Source organism: Sapajus apella, unplaced genomic scaffold (assembly GCF_009761245.1).
Source record: "Sapajus apella isolate SASKATOON/1434 unplaced genomic scaffold, GSC_monkey_1.0 scaffold160, whole genome shotgun sequence".
Lineage (NCBI taxonomy): Eukaryota > Metazoa > Chordata > Mammalia > Primates > Cebidae > Sapajus > Sapajus apella.
Genome location: NW_022437100.1, coordinates 27,155 through 41,111, shown reverse-complemented (window position 1 = coordinate 41,111; position 13,957 = coordinate 27,155). Strand labels below are relative to the sequence as shown.

General features: G+C 54.6%; 1 protein-coding gene across 13 annotated transcripts in view; it reads left to right on the top strand.

Moving 5' to 3' along the window:
• The window catches only part of MYH9 (myosin heavy chain 9), a 116,810-nt gene that overhangs the window by 89,063 nt on the left and 13,790 nt on the right, over nucleotides 1-13,957 (top strand). For 10 of the 13 annotated variants that reach the window (XR_004265044.1, XR_004265043.1, XR_004265041.1 and 7 more), the window contains exons 15-26: nucleotides 818-932; nucleotides 1,341-1,403; nucleotides 3,609-3,802; nucleotides 4,178-4,299; nucleotides 5,215-5,284; nucleotides 6,116-6,276; nucleotides 7,592-7,700; nucleotides 8,930-9,061; nucleotides 9,540-9,746; nucleotides 10,335-10,472; nucleotides 11,547-11,670; nucleotides 13,534-13,705. Coding sequence is in view for 10 of the 13 variants with exons in the window: in XM_032266615.1 (XP_032122506.1) it covers nucleotides 818-932; nucleotides 1,341-1,403; nucleotides 3,609-3,802; nucleotides 4,178-4,299; nucleotides 5,215-5,284; nucleotides 6,116-6,276; nucleotides 7,592-7,700; nucleotides 8,930-9,061; nucleotides 9,540-9,746; nucleotides 10,335-10,472; nucleotides 11,547-11,670; nucleotides 13,534-13,705 (1,607 nt within the window). In the remaining 3 variants the exon portion in view is untranslated. The remainder of the gene's footprint in view (nucleotides 1-817; nucleotides 933-1,340; nucleotides 1,404-3,608; nucleotides 3,803-4,177; nucleotides 4,300-5,214; nucleotides 5,285-6,115; nucleotides 6,277-7,591; nucleotides 7,701-8,929; nucleotides 9,062-9,539; nucleotides 9,747-10,334; nucleotides 10,473-11,546; nucleotides 11,671-13,533; nucleotides 13,706-13,957) is intronic. The other 3 variants (XM_032266616.1, XM_032266617.1, XM_032266618.1) reach the window with 1 other exon arrangement.

Below are 13,957 nucleotides of genomic sequence, written 5' to 3'. Positions count from 1 at the left end.
CGCACACCCACCTCCGTACTGAGAGTGTTAGGGAGACGGAGGCCCAGGCCGCCTGCTGCTCTCTGGGTATTGCTCTGGGACCTTTTGCAATGCACATGTCATGCTGTATTACTTGCTTTGTTAAGTATATATTTTAGGGGACCACAAGGGCTCATGCCTGGAATCCCAACACTTTGGAAGGCCAAAGTGAGAAGACAGTTTGAGCCCAGGAGTTTGAGACCAACCTGGGCAACACAGTGAGACCCTATCTCTATTTAAAATGAGGAAAAAAAGTAATATCTTTCTAGAAGTCTCTCTGAACCCTCTGGTTTAGGAGGCTGCCCAATTAAAAAAATATATTTAAAAAATATGTATTTCCGAAACGACGAAATTGACACATACTTTGAGAAAATGTGAACATTCTGGAAAGACAAAGAAAAAACAAAAATTACTTGTCTTATGACTTAAAAGAAATGGTAACATTTTGTGGTCCTTCCAGGATTTTTTTTTCTTTTTTCATATTACCTAAAAATTTTAAAAAGCTGGAACCCAGCCCGGTTTCACCACGCGTGGCCACCACACCATTGCCAGAGCCAGGATCCCATTATAGGTCACACCTTGCTTTGAGATGCTTGCTCTGCACGAGACACTGCAGAGAATGTCATGAGGCATCGTGTCCCTCATCCTCTCACTTCCTTCTTAAGGTGGAAATGCTGGGTCAGAGGGTGTTCACGCTTTCCGGCTTTTCCACGCATGGGGTCGGCCTGTGCGTGGGAGAGCCTGTGAGCCCTGGTGTCCCCAGCGCAGCTCGTGACTCGGGCCTCTCTGATCCTGCCAGGTGGATTACAAAGCCGACGAGTGGCTGATGAAGAACATGGACCCGCTGAACGACAACATTGCCACGCTGCTCCACCAGTCCTCTGACAAGTTTGTCTCGGAGCTGTGGAAGGATGGTACGCCCTTTGCCCTTCGCCCCCTGCCTCCTCTTGGCCGCGGCTGGTCCTCTTCCCACCTCCACAGTGGGCTGAGCCACCAAACCAAGGGTACAGGTCTCCCCCTGACATAGGCCAGGTGGTCTCCACCCTCTGTAGCTCCCACAAGAGAGGGCTCCTCGGCCTGAAACAGGAGGCTGCCCTCGAGCACACACCGTGGCCGGGTCCTCCCGGGCGGAGCGCTTTCCGCGTGTGGGAAATTCCAAGGCGCCCCGAGCCTCCAGCCTAGTCTCCCAGCCCCTGCGCCAGGTCGAATTCCCGCCTTCTCCACCTTGGTTAGGCTGGTTGCTTTGAGTGGTTCTTTTTAATTCTTTCTGTTGGTTTCTCCTTTTCCTTTGCCTGGGTTTTGCTTTAACCTCTCTGTTGCAGAGATGCAGAGCACTCAGAGAGCCTATTTCTATCATCGCTTTCCTATTCTCCACCTAGAACCAGGTGACTGGCCGCCTGAGCGGTGTCTCATGTGTGTGGTGCGTCCAGAGCTGTGCAAGAAACGCTTCTGCCTGGCTTTCCTTGCCCTCCTTGGCTTTTCCTGCCTGCTTACACCCCTGTTCCCTGATCTGCGCCAGGCTCCTGGGCAGGCTCCGCGCATGGTGCCTTTCGCTGGCCTCTAGCAGCAAGCTGGGCAAATGAGGGGCTATGTCTGGAATTTGGGGACGTCACATTAAAATCTTAAAACACTGTAATCCCAGCACTTTGGGAGGCTGAGGTGGGAGGATCACTTGAGTCCAGGAGTTTGAGACCATTCTGGGCAGCATAGGGAGATTCCTACAAAAAAAAAAAAATCCTCTGGGTGTGATGGTGCCTGCCTGCAGTCCCATGTGCTCAGGTGGCTGAGGCGGGAGGATCACTTGAGCACACGAGGTCCAGACTGCAGTGAGCTGTGATTTCACCACTGTACTCCAGCCTGGATGACAGAGTGAGACCCTTCCTCAAAAATCAACCTTAAAAACAGCAAAAATGGTTTAAAAATTTGTATCCTCCTTAGAGCTCCGTCCCTAAAGGCAGCGTCTTACTGCTTGAATGGCTGCGGGTGTCTTGGCATGAGCTTCAGGTATGCACACTGTGTGTGTCTGTGCACCTGAGAGCTGAAGTGGCATCTGTGTGTTCATTCCACAGTCACTCAGCAAGGCCTGCTCCACCCGGCCGGGGCCCTCTGTGGGGCAGGATCCACTCTGCTAAAAGGGTCAATTATGCTGAGGCCACATTAACCTTTCTCTGGACAACCTGAGTAGCTTTTGTAAGTTACCACTCCCAGGAAAGCCTGTGGTAGCCAGGAATATCGGCCCTGTGGTGGGTACATAAGGTCAAAGATGCCTCCCTTTTCTTTTTTTTTTTTTCGAGACTGAGTTTCGCTCTTGTTACCCAGGCTGGAGTGCAGTGCTGCAATCTCGGCCTACTGCAACCTCTGCTTCCTGGGTTCAAGTGATTCTCCTGCCTCAGCCTCCCAAGTAGCTGGGATTACAGGCTGTTGCCACCACACCCAGCTAATTTTTGTAGTTTTAGTAGAGATGGGGTTTCGCTATGTTGGCCTGGCTGGTCTCGAACTCCGGACTTACGTGACCCACCTGCCTCGGCCTCCCAAAGTGCTGGGATTTACAGGCGTGAGCCACTGCACCTGGCCGCTTCCCATTTTAATTGATTGGTTTGTAGGTTCCATCCACACTCCTGGCTTCTGTCTTAAGCAAGGATCCTTTTTGAGCAAGGATCCTTTTTGCTGTCTTCAAATAAATAACAGGAATCTGGCCATGAAGGAATATGAAACAGGCTTTGTCAATATTCTTAACTTTTACGTCCAATAATGGAAGGCTTCAAATTTAACGTTAGCTCTTGCTTAAACTGATCTCAGATCGCTAGCCACTTGGGTTTGGCTTGTTTGTTTGCTTTTTTTTTTTTTTTTTCTTACCTTGGAGGATGCAGTTTGTTTCATTGCTGCTGGGCATGAGTTCCAGTGCTGGGGGCTGCTTCCCTTGGGGGTCAGTTTAGAAGAGAAAGACCTCTGCGCCAGGAGACAAAACCAAATACGAGGGCGCGAAGAGATCTCTACACTTCGGAGTATTTATGGTCAAGAGCGGTTCTTCGGAGCTCTCTTTTTCTGAGATATCTGCGTAGATATAGAGGGGACCCTGCCCAGCTCTGCAGACAGTGGCAGGGTGGCTCCAAGCTCCGCCTTCTGACTCCCAGCCCAGTGCTCTTACCACAGGGTCAGTGGGAATTCAAGATACTGATTTTTTTTTCTCCCGACTGACCATAGGACTGCAGGATTACGTCAGCCAGGTTTTAACACCTCCTTAGAACCAGGCTAGTGGAATTCTCACTATTCCAAAATCCATTACAAGCTTCATTGAGTCTTTTTGGAAATAGGAGCTCCCAGAGCAGCTGAAGATAGGTGATAGGAAGGAGAGGTGGCCGTGGCAGACCCATGGCCCCCGAGAGACAAGCCCAGTGCCGTTGCAGCCCCCTTGGCTTCCTGCTGTGTGTGGGGATGACCTTAGCACCCTGTGTAGGCCCCAAGCAGAAAGGGTCCCATTGTTCCATTCTGTCTCCTCTTTTACTGCCTGATGTCTGCCTGTCTCTCCTCCTCCCTCCGCCCCCGGGTGGAACTGTGGGGCACTCACATGTTCTCGGTGGCCTCCACAGTGGACCGCATCATCGGCCTGGACCAGGTGGCCGGCATGTCAGAGACGGCACTGCCCGGGGCCTTCAAGACACGGAAGGGCATGTTCCGCACCGTGGGGCAGCTGTACAAGGAGCAGCTGGCCAAGCTGATGGCCACGCTGAGGAACACCAACCCCAACTTCGTCCGCTGCATCATCCCCAACCACGAGAAGAAGGTGCGGCCGCCTGGTGGGGTGGCCCGGGCAGGGCACTGTGGTGGTGTGGGGCGCTCAGCCCTTGTCTGTCTCCCCAGCAAAAGCAACCTTCCAGCCCCCCAGCATGCATAGAGCCCTCAGCCGTGTCTCTGCAGGGGTGGACCTTGGCTCGCTTAGGAGATACGCTGCATTCATAGCCTGCTCTTCCTCTTGCTGACATTGGCTCTGTGGAGCCTCTCCCAGACCTGGATCCTTTGACTTAATTGTCAAAACTTGTGGGCTGCAGCGACTCCCTCTCTCGAACTCTTGCCCTGTCAAGGTCACAGGAGCTGCCTGACCTTTCTCCGACTGTCCTCGGCGCAGAAGCTAGACCGCATGTGTGCGTTTTCTTCCTAGGCCGGCAAGCTGGACCCGCATCTTGTGCTGGACCAGCTACGCTGCAACGGCGTTCTCGAGGGCATCCGCATCTGCCGCCAGGGCTTCCCCAACAGGGTGGTCTTCCAGGAGTTTCGGCAGAGGTAAGCCAGCACCCAGAGCCCGCTTCCCCTGGGCCCAGCTGGGCGTGCAGTGACTCCCAGAGCTGGGCTCGTCCCTGGCACAGACCTGTCGAGAGGGAGCTACGTCCTGCATCCACATAGAACTGAGTCTGGCCAGCTTTCCCCCACTTCCTTCTGTCTTCCACCCTTTGCATGAGAGGAGACATCCCATTTTCATACTGAAATCCAGGTCATCATCATCATGCTGACTTTTGCTCCTAGTAAGTGCAGGCCCTGGTGCTATTTGCTATAGGTAGAGGAGCTATGAAAAGAAATGCAAAAGAATCAGCCAGATCCCTAATGTAGATGACGGGATGATGGATGCAGCAAACCACCCTGGCGCGTGTATCGCACGTTCTGCACATGTACCCCAGAACGTAAAGTATAATAATGATACAAAAAAGAATCAGCCAGAGACGGATATTACAGAAACTTTGTGGAAATGAAAGTCAAAGGCAGTATGACACCTCCCTCTTTCTGAGTATCAGTGGCTGTCGGGATGCAGCCCTGTATTTATTTTTGGGCCATCCCTGTTTAGTAGCAGCCCCCTGCAGCATCCCAGGGAAGCTGTGTGAGCGTGGCTGTCCCTGGGTGACAGATGAGGACCCCAGGCAATTAGCAGTGAGCAAGCCCAATCTGAAGCACACCCGAGTGATTAAAACGGTCCTACCTGAGTTTCCATGCACTTTCCAAAAAACACCAAGCTTTCCTTGTGTCATTCAGCCTAAGAAAAGAGCAGGGTGGGGGTTTGCCTGTGTCTTCTTTCCTTACGAGAGTTTGTGTAAAGAATTCTATGTCTGCTGCACTGTAAGAATGATCTTAACCTCTCGCCTATATTCCAGGCACGTGGAATTGAGGCAATGGGCAAAATGACTAGGCTTCTCTTTCCTTCCTCAGATACGAGATCCTGACCCCAAACTCCATTCCCAAGGGCTTCATGGACGGGAAGCAGGCGTGCGTGCTCATGGTGAGTCGAGCTGCAGTCCTGCCTCTCTGGATGGATGGCCCCTTGGCTGGGGAGTGCCCGCATGGCCAGGGCCTGCCTTGCTGTATCAGCACTGTGTGGTGGGTGGATGCCCAGGCTGTGTCCCTTCTGATGCTCCAGGTCTGACTCTGCCAGGCACCCTATGCACTAGCCCCTTGGCCTCAGATAGCCAGGGTTGGTGTTTGGCACCAGGGTAGTGTGGAGGAGACCGGAACGGTGGGCACGGCCAGGCTCTGATGAGGGATCACGGCCTCTTCCGTTTGAGGGACATTCTCCTGCTTTCTTGCTCACGGGCCTGACTCCACACCCAGCGTGGCGAGCAGGGTAGCTCACAGCCAGGGCAGCAGGCCTGCTGCGCCATGATCTGAGCTTCCCTGTCCCTCCCTCCCCACTCCCAGCCCTAGCGCAGTGCTCCGAGTTCTGGTTGAATGAAAGACCTGCAGTGACTCAGAGCCAACCCTGGTCCATTTTTCCCCTTCCCAGCATCCTGTTTTTTCTGGCGTGTCCAGGGTTAGCAGCCGCTACCTTTGGCCTCGTTTTACTTCACTTTCTTTCTAAAGAATCAGAAAGCATTGGCTGCAGAGTGGGGTGCTGGGGGGAGGAAAAGAGAAGGAAAAATTCAGCACCTACTATGTGCAAAGCCTGCATTCAGTGACAGGGAGATTGGGGACAGGAAGAAGGAGGGAGAGGAGATGGCTTTCTGCTCTCCAGATGCTCATCAGCCAGTGGGAAGAAGGATGAAGGGCGCGCCTCCAGCTGTGCCTGGGCTGCTCCTTCATGGAGCCAGGTAAACAGCTTACTCCTCCCACCTAGATCAAAGCCTTGGAGCTCGACAGCAACCTGTACCGCATCGGCCAGAGCAAAGTCTTCTTCCGCGCTGGTGTGCTGGCCCACTTGGAGGAGGAGCGGGACTTGAAGATCACTGACGTCATCATAGGGTTCCAGGCCTGCTGCAGGGGCTACCTGGCCAGGAAGTGAGTCCCGGGAGATACTCTTGCCCCACACGCCAGGCCTTGCAATGCCCTTCGGTGGCCAAAGCGCATGTAGCAAGCCGTGGTCTAGGACATCCCACTGCAGCCAGTCACGTGCCTGTTGGGGAGGCCCACATGGCTCTTTCTGCCCCTGCTCCTGGATTTCTACCTCTGAGGAATAGAACTGGGCAGTTCTTTCTTTCCTTTTTTTTTTTTGAGGTGCAGCCTCACTCTGTTGCCCAGGCTAGAGTGCAGTGGCGCAATCTTAGTTCACTGCAACCTCCACCTTCCAGGTGCAAGCGATTCCCCTGCCTCAGCCTCCTTAGTAGCTGAGGTTACAGGTGCGCACCACCACAGCTGGCTAATCTTTGTATTTTTAGTAGAGACGGGGTTTCACCATGTTGACCAGGTTCGAACTCCTGACCTCAGGTGATCCGGCCGCCTCAGCCTCCCAAAGTGTTGGGCTTATAGGCATGAGCCACCATGCCCGGCTGAATCAGACATGTGAGGTTTAGAGTGATGCGTGGGAAGAGGGTGGTTCTACTCGGATTTGCCTGCCTGAAAGGTCCTGCTCGTCAGGACTACTCACCGTGTCACCCTTGTGGGGACAGCACCCAGAGCTTGCCTGTCCCTAAAGGACCCTGTGGTTCCAGAGGAGCAGGTCATCCTTAAGTCCAGAACGACTCCCTGGGGAGCGAGGGCTCCCGTGCCGCAGGACAGCGGCTGTGGGCACTGCATCCTTGTCCCCTTGTGCTCCAGAATGAGGGTCCCAGCCGGGGCGCCGGGCTCTGGAAGATGGAGCCTGCATGTGTGGCATTTGCACAGATGGGGCCTTGTTTATCCAGAAGCCCTCCAGCTGACACCTGCAGCCCACCTTTGCAGAACATCAGCTCCTGACGTTCTCCCACCAAACAAAAGCTCAGATTAGGGGACAGCACGAAGGGTGGGAAGCTGAAGTCCAGAGTTGCCTGGGGCCAGTCAGCTTCAAGACCAGGAGTCATGCTCAATCCCACGCTGAGTAGGATCTGTGGTTACCTCACATGGGCCTTCATCTCCGTGGGCTCCTCTGTGAAGGGGTAGTCTGGTGACCTAGGTTCCCCGCCCACTGTAAGATTAGTGCCTCTTGGGTCACACAGGCTGTAAGTGGGAGGAACATATCTCAACCCAAGGCTGGGCCCCCTCCCTGAATTTTTTTCTTGAGGTGCCCCAGGCAGGGATAGAGACCCCCCCAGAAAAGCCTTGAGGACAAGGCCTGGACTGTTAGGTCAGGTCTGCTGTCCACTGCCCTGTGGTGCTGACCGTGTTCCTCACCCCGCAGAGCGTTTGCCAAACGGCAGCAGCAGCTAACGGCCATGAAGGTTCTGCAGCGGAACTGTGCTGCCTACCTCAAGCTGCGGAACTGGCAGTGGTGGCGGCTCTTCACCAAGGTGAGTGCTAGGAGGGCCTCTGGAGTAGCTGGGACTGCAGGTGCACACCACCACACACCTGGCTAATTGTTGTAGTTTTTGTTGTTGTTTGTTTTGGAGACAGAGTCTCACTCTGTCACCCAGGCTAGAGTGCAGTGGCATGATCTCAGCTCACTGCAGCCTCCGCCTCCTGGGTTCAAATGATTCTCCTGCTTCAGCCTCAAGTGGCTGGGATTACAGGCATGTGCCACCACGCCCACCTGATTTTTGTATTTTTAGTAGAGACAGGATTTCACCATGTTGCCCAGGCTGGTCTCGAACTCCTGACCTTGTGATCTGCCTGCCTTGGCCTCCCAAAGTGCAGGGATTACAGACCTGAGCCACCGTGCCTGGCAATTTTTGTATTTTTTTGTAGCGGTGCAATCTCACTATGTTGCCCAGGTTGGTAACAGACTCCTAGGCTCCAGCAGTCCTCCCACCTCAGCCTCCCAAAGTGCTGGAATTAGAGGCATGAGCCACTGTGCCTGTGCCTTTCCGATTTTTAATAGAGACAAGATAGTGCCAGGCCTCACTATCTTGCCCAGGCTGGCCTTCCTGGCCTTAAAAAAAAAATCCCTTTATTTTTAAACTTGTCTAGGCTGCTTTTGTGTATAATACGTAATTTACGGTAATTGCGAAAATCCAGCTAACAAATAAAAATGAAGTAAAAACTCATCCGTAAGCCCTTCACCCTAAACCAACAGCGTCCGTTACTTTATGTTTATTCTCTCGCTCTCTTTCTCACTGCCTATAAAACCTCAGCTATGTAAACCGTATACATTCTTCCATAGCTGAGATTGACTCATATAAACAGTGCTGCAGTTTGCACGTTCCATTTACGATTCCTTCATAAGCAACGTTTTTTTAGAGGTAGTGTACTCTTCCCTGGGGGACACGTCATTATCTGGGTACTTTTTTAGAGATGGCTCCTTCCTAGTTTTCTTGCTATTATGAACACTGCTGAGGTGAATGTCTTCACACACACTCAGGGATGGTTTCCCTGGAATGTAGTTGGCAGCGGGTAAGAGGCCCATGGTACAGAGCGCCAAATCGATTTCCAGGAAGGCTGTGCCCGCTTGCAGCTGCCCCCACCACGTGTCTTATTCTTGCCCCCACTGTCGTGTTTCAGAGGTGAGGGAGCAGCCTCACACCTGTTGGCAGAGGTGGGCATTTTCCGTCTTCCATGTATCTACCTCCATCTCCTTTCCCAGGTCAAGCCACTGCTGCAGGTGAGCCGGCAGGAGGAGGAGATGATGGCCAAGGAGGAGGAGCTGGTGAAGGTCCGAGAGAAGCAGCTGGCTGCGGAGAACAGGCTCACGGAGATGGAGACCCTGCAGTCTCAGGTGGGTGTCTGCACAGGCTCCGTCCAGGTTGCCCTGCCGCCTGCCTAGTACTGCCACCTCCTGGCCATCAGTAGTCATGGCAGGCTGGCAGCTTCGATTACTATAGAAGTTTATTACAACTGCATTTCCTGTTACTATAGGAACAGAGATCAGTCTCTCTGCAGACCCCATTTGGGGTTATGTGATGTAGGGAGGCCACCTAATAGGATGGAAAGTTCACCAGCGTTGGGGTCAAGCCTCAGCTCTACCACATGACCTGAGCCCGTTTCCAGGGACCTTGGTGTGGCGCCCATGGAGTAGTGAAAAGTAAAAGACAGGATGTCTGGAAAGTGTGTGGAAGTTTCAGAGCTCTCCAGATGAAAGCTACTCTTGTCTGCATGTTCCTTTCCCGCTGGGATCCTGAGCCACAGCGTCTGTCCTAGAGGATGGAGTGTCTTGAGGGTGTTGCAAGGAGCTTGTGTTTTCCACTTGTTTGCAGCTCATGGCGGAGAAATTGCAGCTGCAGGAGCAGCTCCAGGCAGAAACCGAGCTGTGTGCTGAGGCTGAGGAGCTCCGGGCCCGCCTGACCGCCAAGAAGCAGGAGCTAGAAGAGATCTGCCATGACCTCGAGGCCAGGGTGGAGGAGGAGGAGGAGCGCTGCCAGCACCTGCAGGCAGAGAAGAAGAAGATGCAGCAGAACATCCAGGTGCCCGCCCGCTGCGCCCAGGGAGGGGCGGGGTCTGAGGGGCAGGGCGGGGCAGAGGAGCAGGGACCAGGACCTGGGAGAACATGGAATCAGGGTCATCCGAGGAGGCCAGCTCCTCACACTGTCTGCTTGGGGCACTCAGTGAGGGGTGTTCTCTTTGGGCTGGTGGTTTGTGACGTGTACCTCTAAGATCTCCATGAGCAGTGCCTGGGCCAGCATCGAGGCCAATTTGATCTCCCTGCCATCAGCCCGGGCCCTGGCTAGCTGGAGGTACGCAAGACCAGCAGCTCCGCCTCCTGCCTGTTCCATGGGTGGGAGCTTGCTCCAGGAAACCCTTCAGAACATGGCAATGGGGTTCTGGCCCCTTGTCCCAGTTTGAAATCTGGAATGCTGCACATCGGGCTTGGGCCCCGCCTCAGCTGTGGCCCTGGGCTCATGGATCTTGCCGTTCCCCACCTCATCCATGGCCCTGGGCTCACAGATCTGGCCATCCTCACCTTGGCGTGGCCCTGACCTTTGGACCTTGCTGCTTTTGCCTTGGCCATACCCTTGGGCTTGCTGTCCTCACCGTGTCTGTGGCCCTGGCAGGAGCTCGAGGAGCAGCTGGAGGAGGAGGAGAGCGCCCGGCAGAAGCTGCAGCTGGAGAAGGTGACCACCGAGGCGAAGCTGAAGAAGCTGGAGGAGGAGCAGATCATCATGGAGGACCAGAACTGCAAGCTGGCCAAGGTGAGGCCTGTGGCCGCCATCTGCTGCCACTCCACGGGGGCTGTGGGTGGGAGAGTGTGGTTGCCTTGCAGGGCTCTGGCCCCCACTGCTGCTTCCTGTCTTTTCTGCCTGCAGCATGGAGGCTTCTGCTCAGCTGCAGGTGCTCCCTGGAGGTCCCATGGGCCTTAGTGGAGAGATTTTTCTCATAAATGGAAGGGGCCCTGGGAGGGCTTGTCCTTTCGCCTCTGGAGAGCTCTTCTTTGCCAGCTGTGAGACCCAAGCCTTTGTAAAGCTGGCCGTGTGTGCAGCATTGCAAGTGTTGGTCACTGTGGGGTTGGGGGCACCTTGGTGGCTCTGTGTTGAGATGTGGGGTACTTCTCCTCCGCTGTCCCTGGGCAGCAGCTGTTCCTCCTGAGAACGAGTTGTGTCCCTGTCAGTGTCTGCCCGGGGAGTAGATGGCAGCCTGGGAATGAGTTAGAGGAGAAAGCAGGAGAAGGCGGCCTCCCCACCTTTTGGGGCTCCTGTGTCCTCACCGAAGGGTGGGGAGGCTGAGGTGGCAGAACGCCCACCCGGGACTGGGACGAGGGGACTGAGATGCTTGTGCCGAGCCGTGGCACCTGGGCAGGGGTGTTGCGGAGGCCACACAGGGCAGAAAGCAAGGAGAGCAGCCCGGGGCACTGCGGGGCTGGGGAACGGGGAGGCCATGGCCCACCTGGCAGGTGAGAGTGGGGCACGGAGAAGATGGCCTGGTGGCGCAGGTGAGCGCTGCATGGCAGCCTCTTGAAGGCCTGGAGCCATCTGTTCCTGCTGATACTAGCTGTCACCTGGAAACCTTTCTCACCCAAGCCCATGGGGGCAGGGGAAGGGCCTGGGCACCCACATTTTCTGATTCTGAGGAAGCATACCTTGCTGTTGCAGGAGAGCTGGTGACCTTTCAAAGTCACCCTTTGATCCAGGAAATCCTAATGAATTTGATCAGGTGTCTAAAGCCCTCTCCATTCAGCCCAGAATTTCCTGGCAAGTCATGCTTTGAGGAGAGCTGAAGTGTTCCGTGCTCTACTGACGCTAAACGCCGACCTCCCTCCCTCTCCCCAGGAAAAGAAACTGCTGGAAGACAGAATAGCTGAGTTCACCACCAACCTCATGGAAGAGGAAGAGAAATCTAAGAGCCTTGCCAAGCTCAAGAACAAGCATGAGGCTATGATCACTGACTTGGAAGGTGAGGGAGGTGACGGGCAGGGGGCTGGTGGGCAGGGGCTGGCCTGAGACTGGAACACCGAGGCGCCCTCAGCTCATGGGTGAGCCTGGGCCACACAGCACCACTGGCTGCTGCCCTTCAGACCCAAGGTCAGCAGGTCGAGGGGAGCTGTGTCTGGTGCCTGCGGGAGCCTGGGCTTCCAGGCCCCTGTTGCCCTGTGGCTAGATGCTCCCCAGTGTGAAACGTGTTAGGAGAGCCTTGGTGTTCCCCTGTTGTCATGCAGCGTGGGTTTTGGGGAGCTTCTGAGACTTCCAAGGAGGCTCTGGTTTTGGCCTACAGGATTCACTGGCTCTGTCACTGACGAGCTGGCTCAGCTTTTACTTAAGCTCCATGAGCTTTAGTTTCACCTAAAAAGGGGACACAGTGCTAAGGTGTCTGTGAGGATTTCATTAAATACATGTGAACACGTATGTACCGTAAAGTGCTAGACAGATGTTACAGGAACTCATTGCTTGACTTGGGGCAGGGTGACAAATCCTGCCTTGTCTCTCTGTGCCCTGGGGATCTGTGGCAGGAACGGGGGACTGGGGTAGAAGCACAGGTCTGTGGCTGTCTGCAGACCCCCACCTCTGCCCCTTGAGAGGAGTGGACAGCTGGGGAAACAGGAGAACCCAGACCACGGTGGGGACTCTGAGCTCGCACCCGGGGGAGGGAGGCCAAAACCTGACCACTGGGAGGAGTTTCCCCGGCTCAGTTTTACTGCCCTGTCTGGCCCCGTCACATCTGCAGGAGATGAGGTGAGTCAGGTCATCCAGTGGGAGAGAGGTCCAGACACAGAGAGATCTCTTCCCCCACAGATGCCCTCCCTCACATGGGAGGGGCTGGAAGACTCAGCATCCAGGAGGTCTAGGGGTGACGCCCACCAGATGGACAGACATGAAAGGCTGACACTGATAATCACTAACACAGATACGGAGCTGTCAGAGCGCACACACGCTGCTGCTGGAACTGCAAACTGGTAGACAACGTCAGAGGGCGATCGGGCAGCCCTAGCGAGGTTGAAGCTGGGCAAGCCAGTGACCCGGCCGTTCCGTCCGTCACTCTCAGCCACGTGCACTGAGAGTGAGCAGGGCGCTCGCAGCAGCATTGCTTATTAGAGCGTGCAATGAACACAGCCCATGCCTGCCAGCTGCAGGACGGGTGCATAAATAAGTTGTGGTGTGTGCACATCATGGAATGGTAGGCAAACGTCCATACAAATCTTTTCCGGCGAAACTTCACAGGCTAAATCTCAAGATCATGAAATGGGGCGGCAGAGGCCCGACGGGGAATAACCACTGCCGACCTTAGATGGGCCAGGCACTGTTGTCGGTGCGTTTTAAGATGTAACTCACTGGCACCTCACAGGAGCCTAATGAAGTAGGTCGTCAAAGAGGTGTTGAAAGTAGCTTTCCTAAGTGACATCACAGAGTTATAAAGCTAGACATTGAGCCCTGACTCTGCAGTTCCAACTGTGGAATTCACACAAGGCAGTTCCATTACGTAAGTTCAGATTCACACAAAATTGAACGTAGTTTTTAGAGATACAGACATGGTACAGCCTTCAAGGGAAAACAGGGAATTATGAACGCCAGCTTTAGGAGAGTACTTAACTCCTGGCAGGGAAGGACAAGGGGTGAGGTGGAGAGTGACATGCCAGGGGCTGGCAGTTTGCCTTGATGTCCTCTTCCTGCATCTAGGAGTTGGGTACAAGTGTCTGTGTATTTGTGATGTCTTGAGCCTTACACACTTTTCATAACGAGGACTCAGTATTTCCTGTAAGTAATTAACATGGAGACAGAAGAGCCCAAGGCACTGAGGGCTGTGTGGGCTCCCTTCTTGCAGAGCGCCTCCGCAGGGAGGAAAAGCAGCGGCAGGAGCTAGAGAAGACACGCCGGAAGCTGGAGGGAGACTCCACGGACCTCAGTGACCAGATCGCCGAGCTCCAGGCTCAGATTGCGGAGCTCAAGATGCAGCTGGCCAAGAAAGAAGAGGAGCTCCAGGCTGCCCTGGCCAGGTGAGGCCCCCGCCTGCCCAAGCCCAGATGGCCGGGACAGCCCTTTCTGCTTGCTGCCGGCCCTGGCCAGGTGAGGCCCCCGCCTGCCCAAGCCCAGATGGCCGGGACAGCCCTTTCTGCTTGCTGCCAGCCCTGGTTCTCTGCACCAGTGAGCTGTGAGCATTCTTTCCCCTATTGTCTTAGAAGAGCCATTTATTTCATAGCAAAATGGTTCTTGTGCATTCAGGGCACGGTGAGGAACCTCATTTGTCT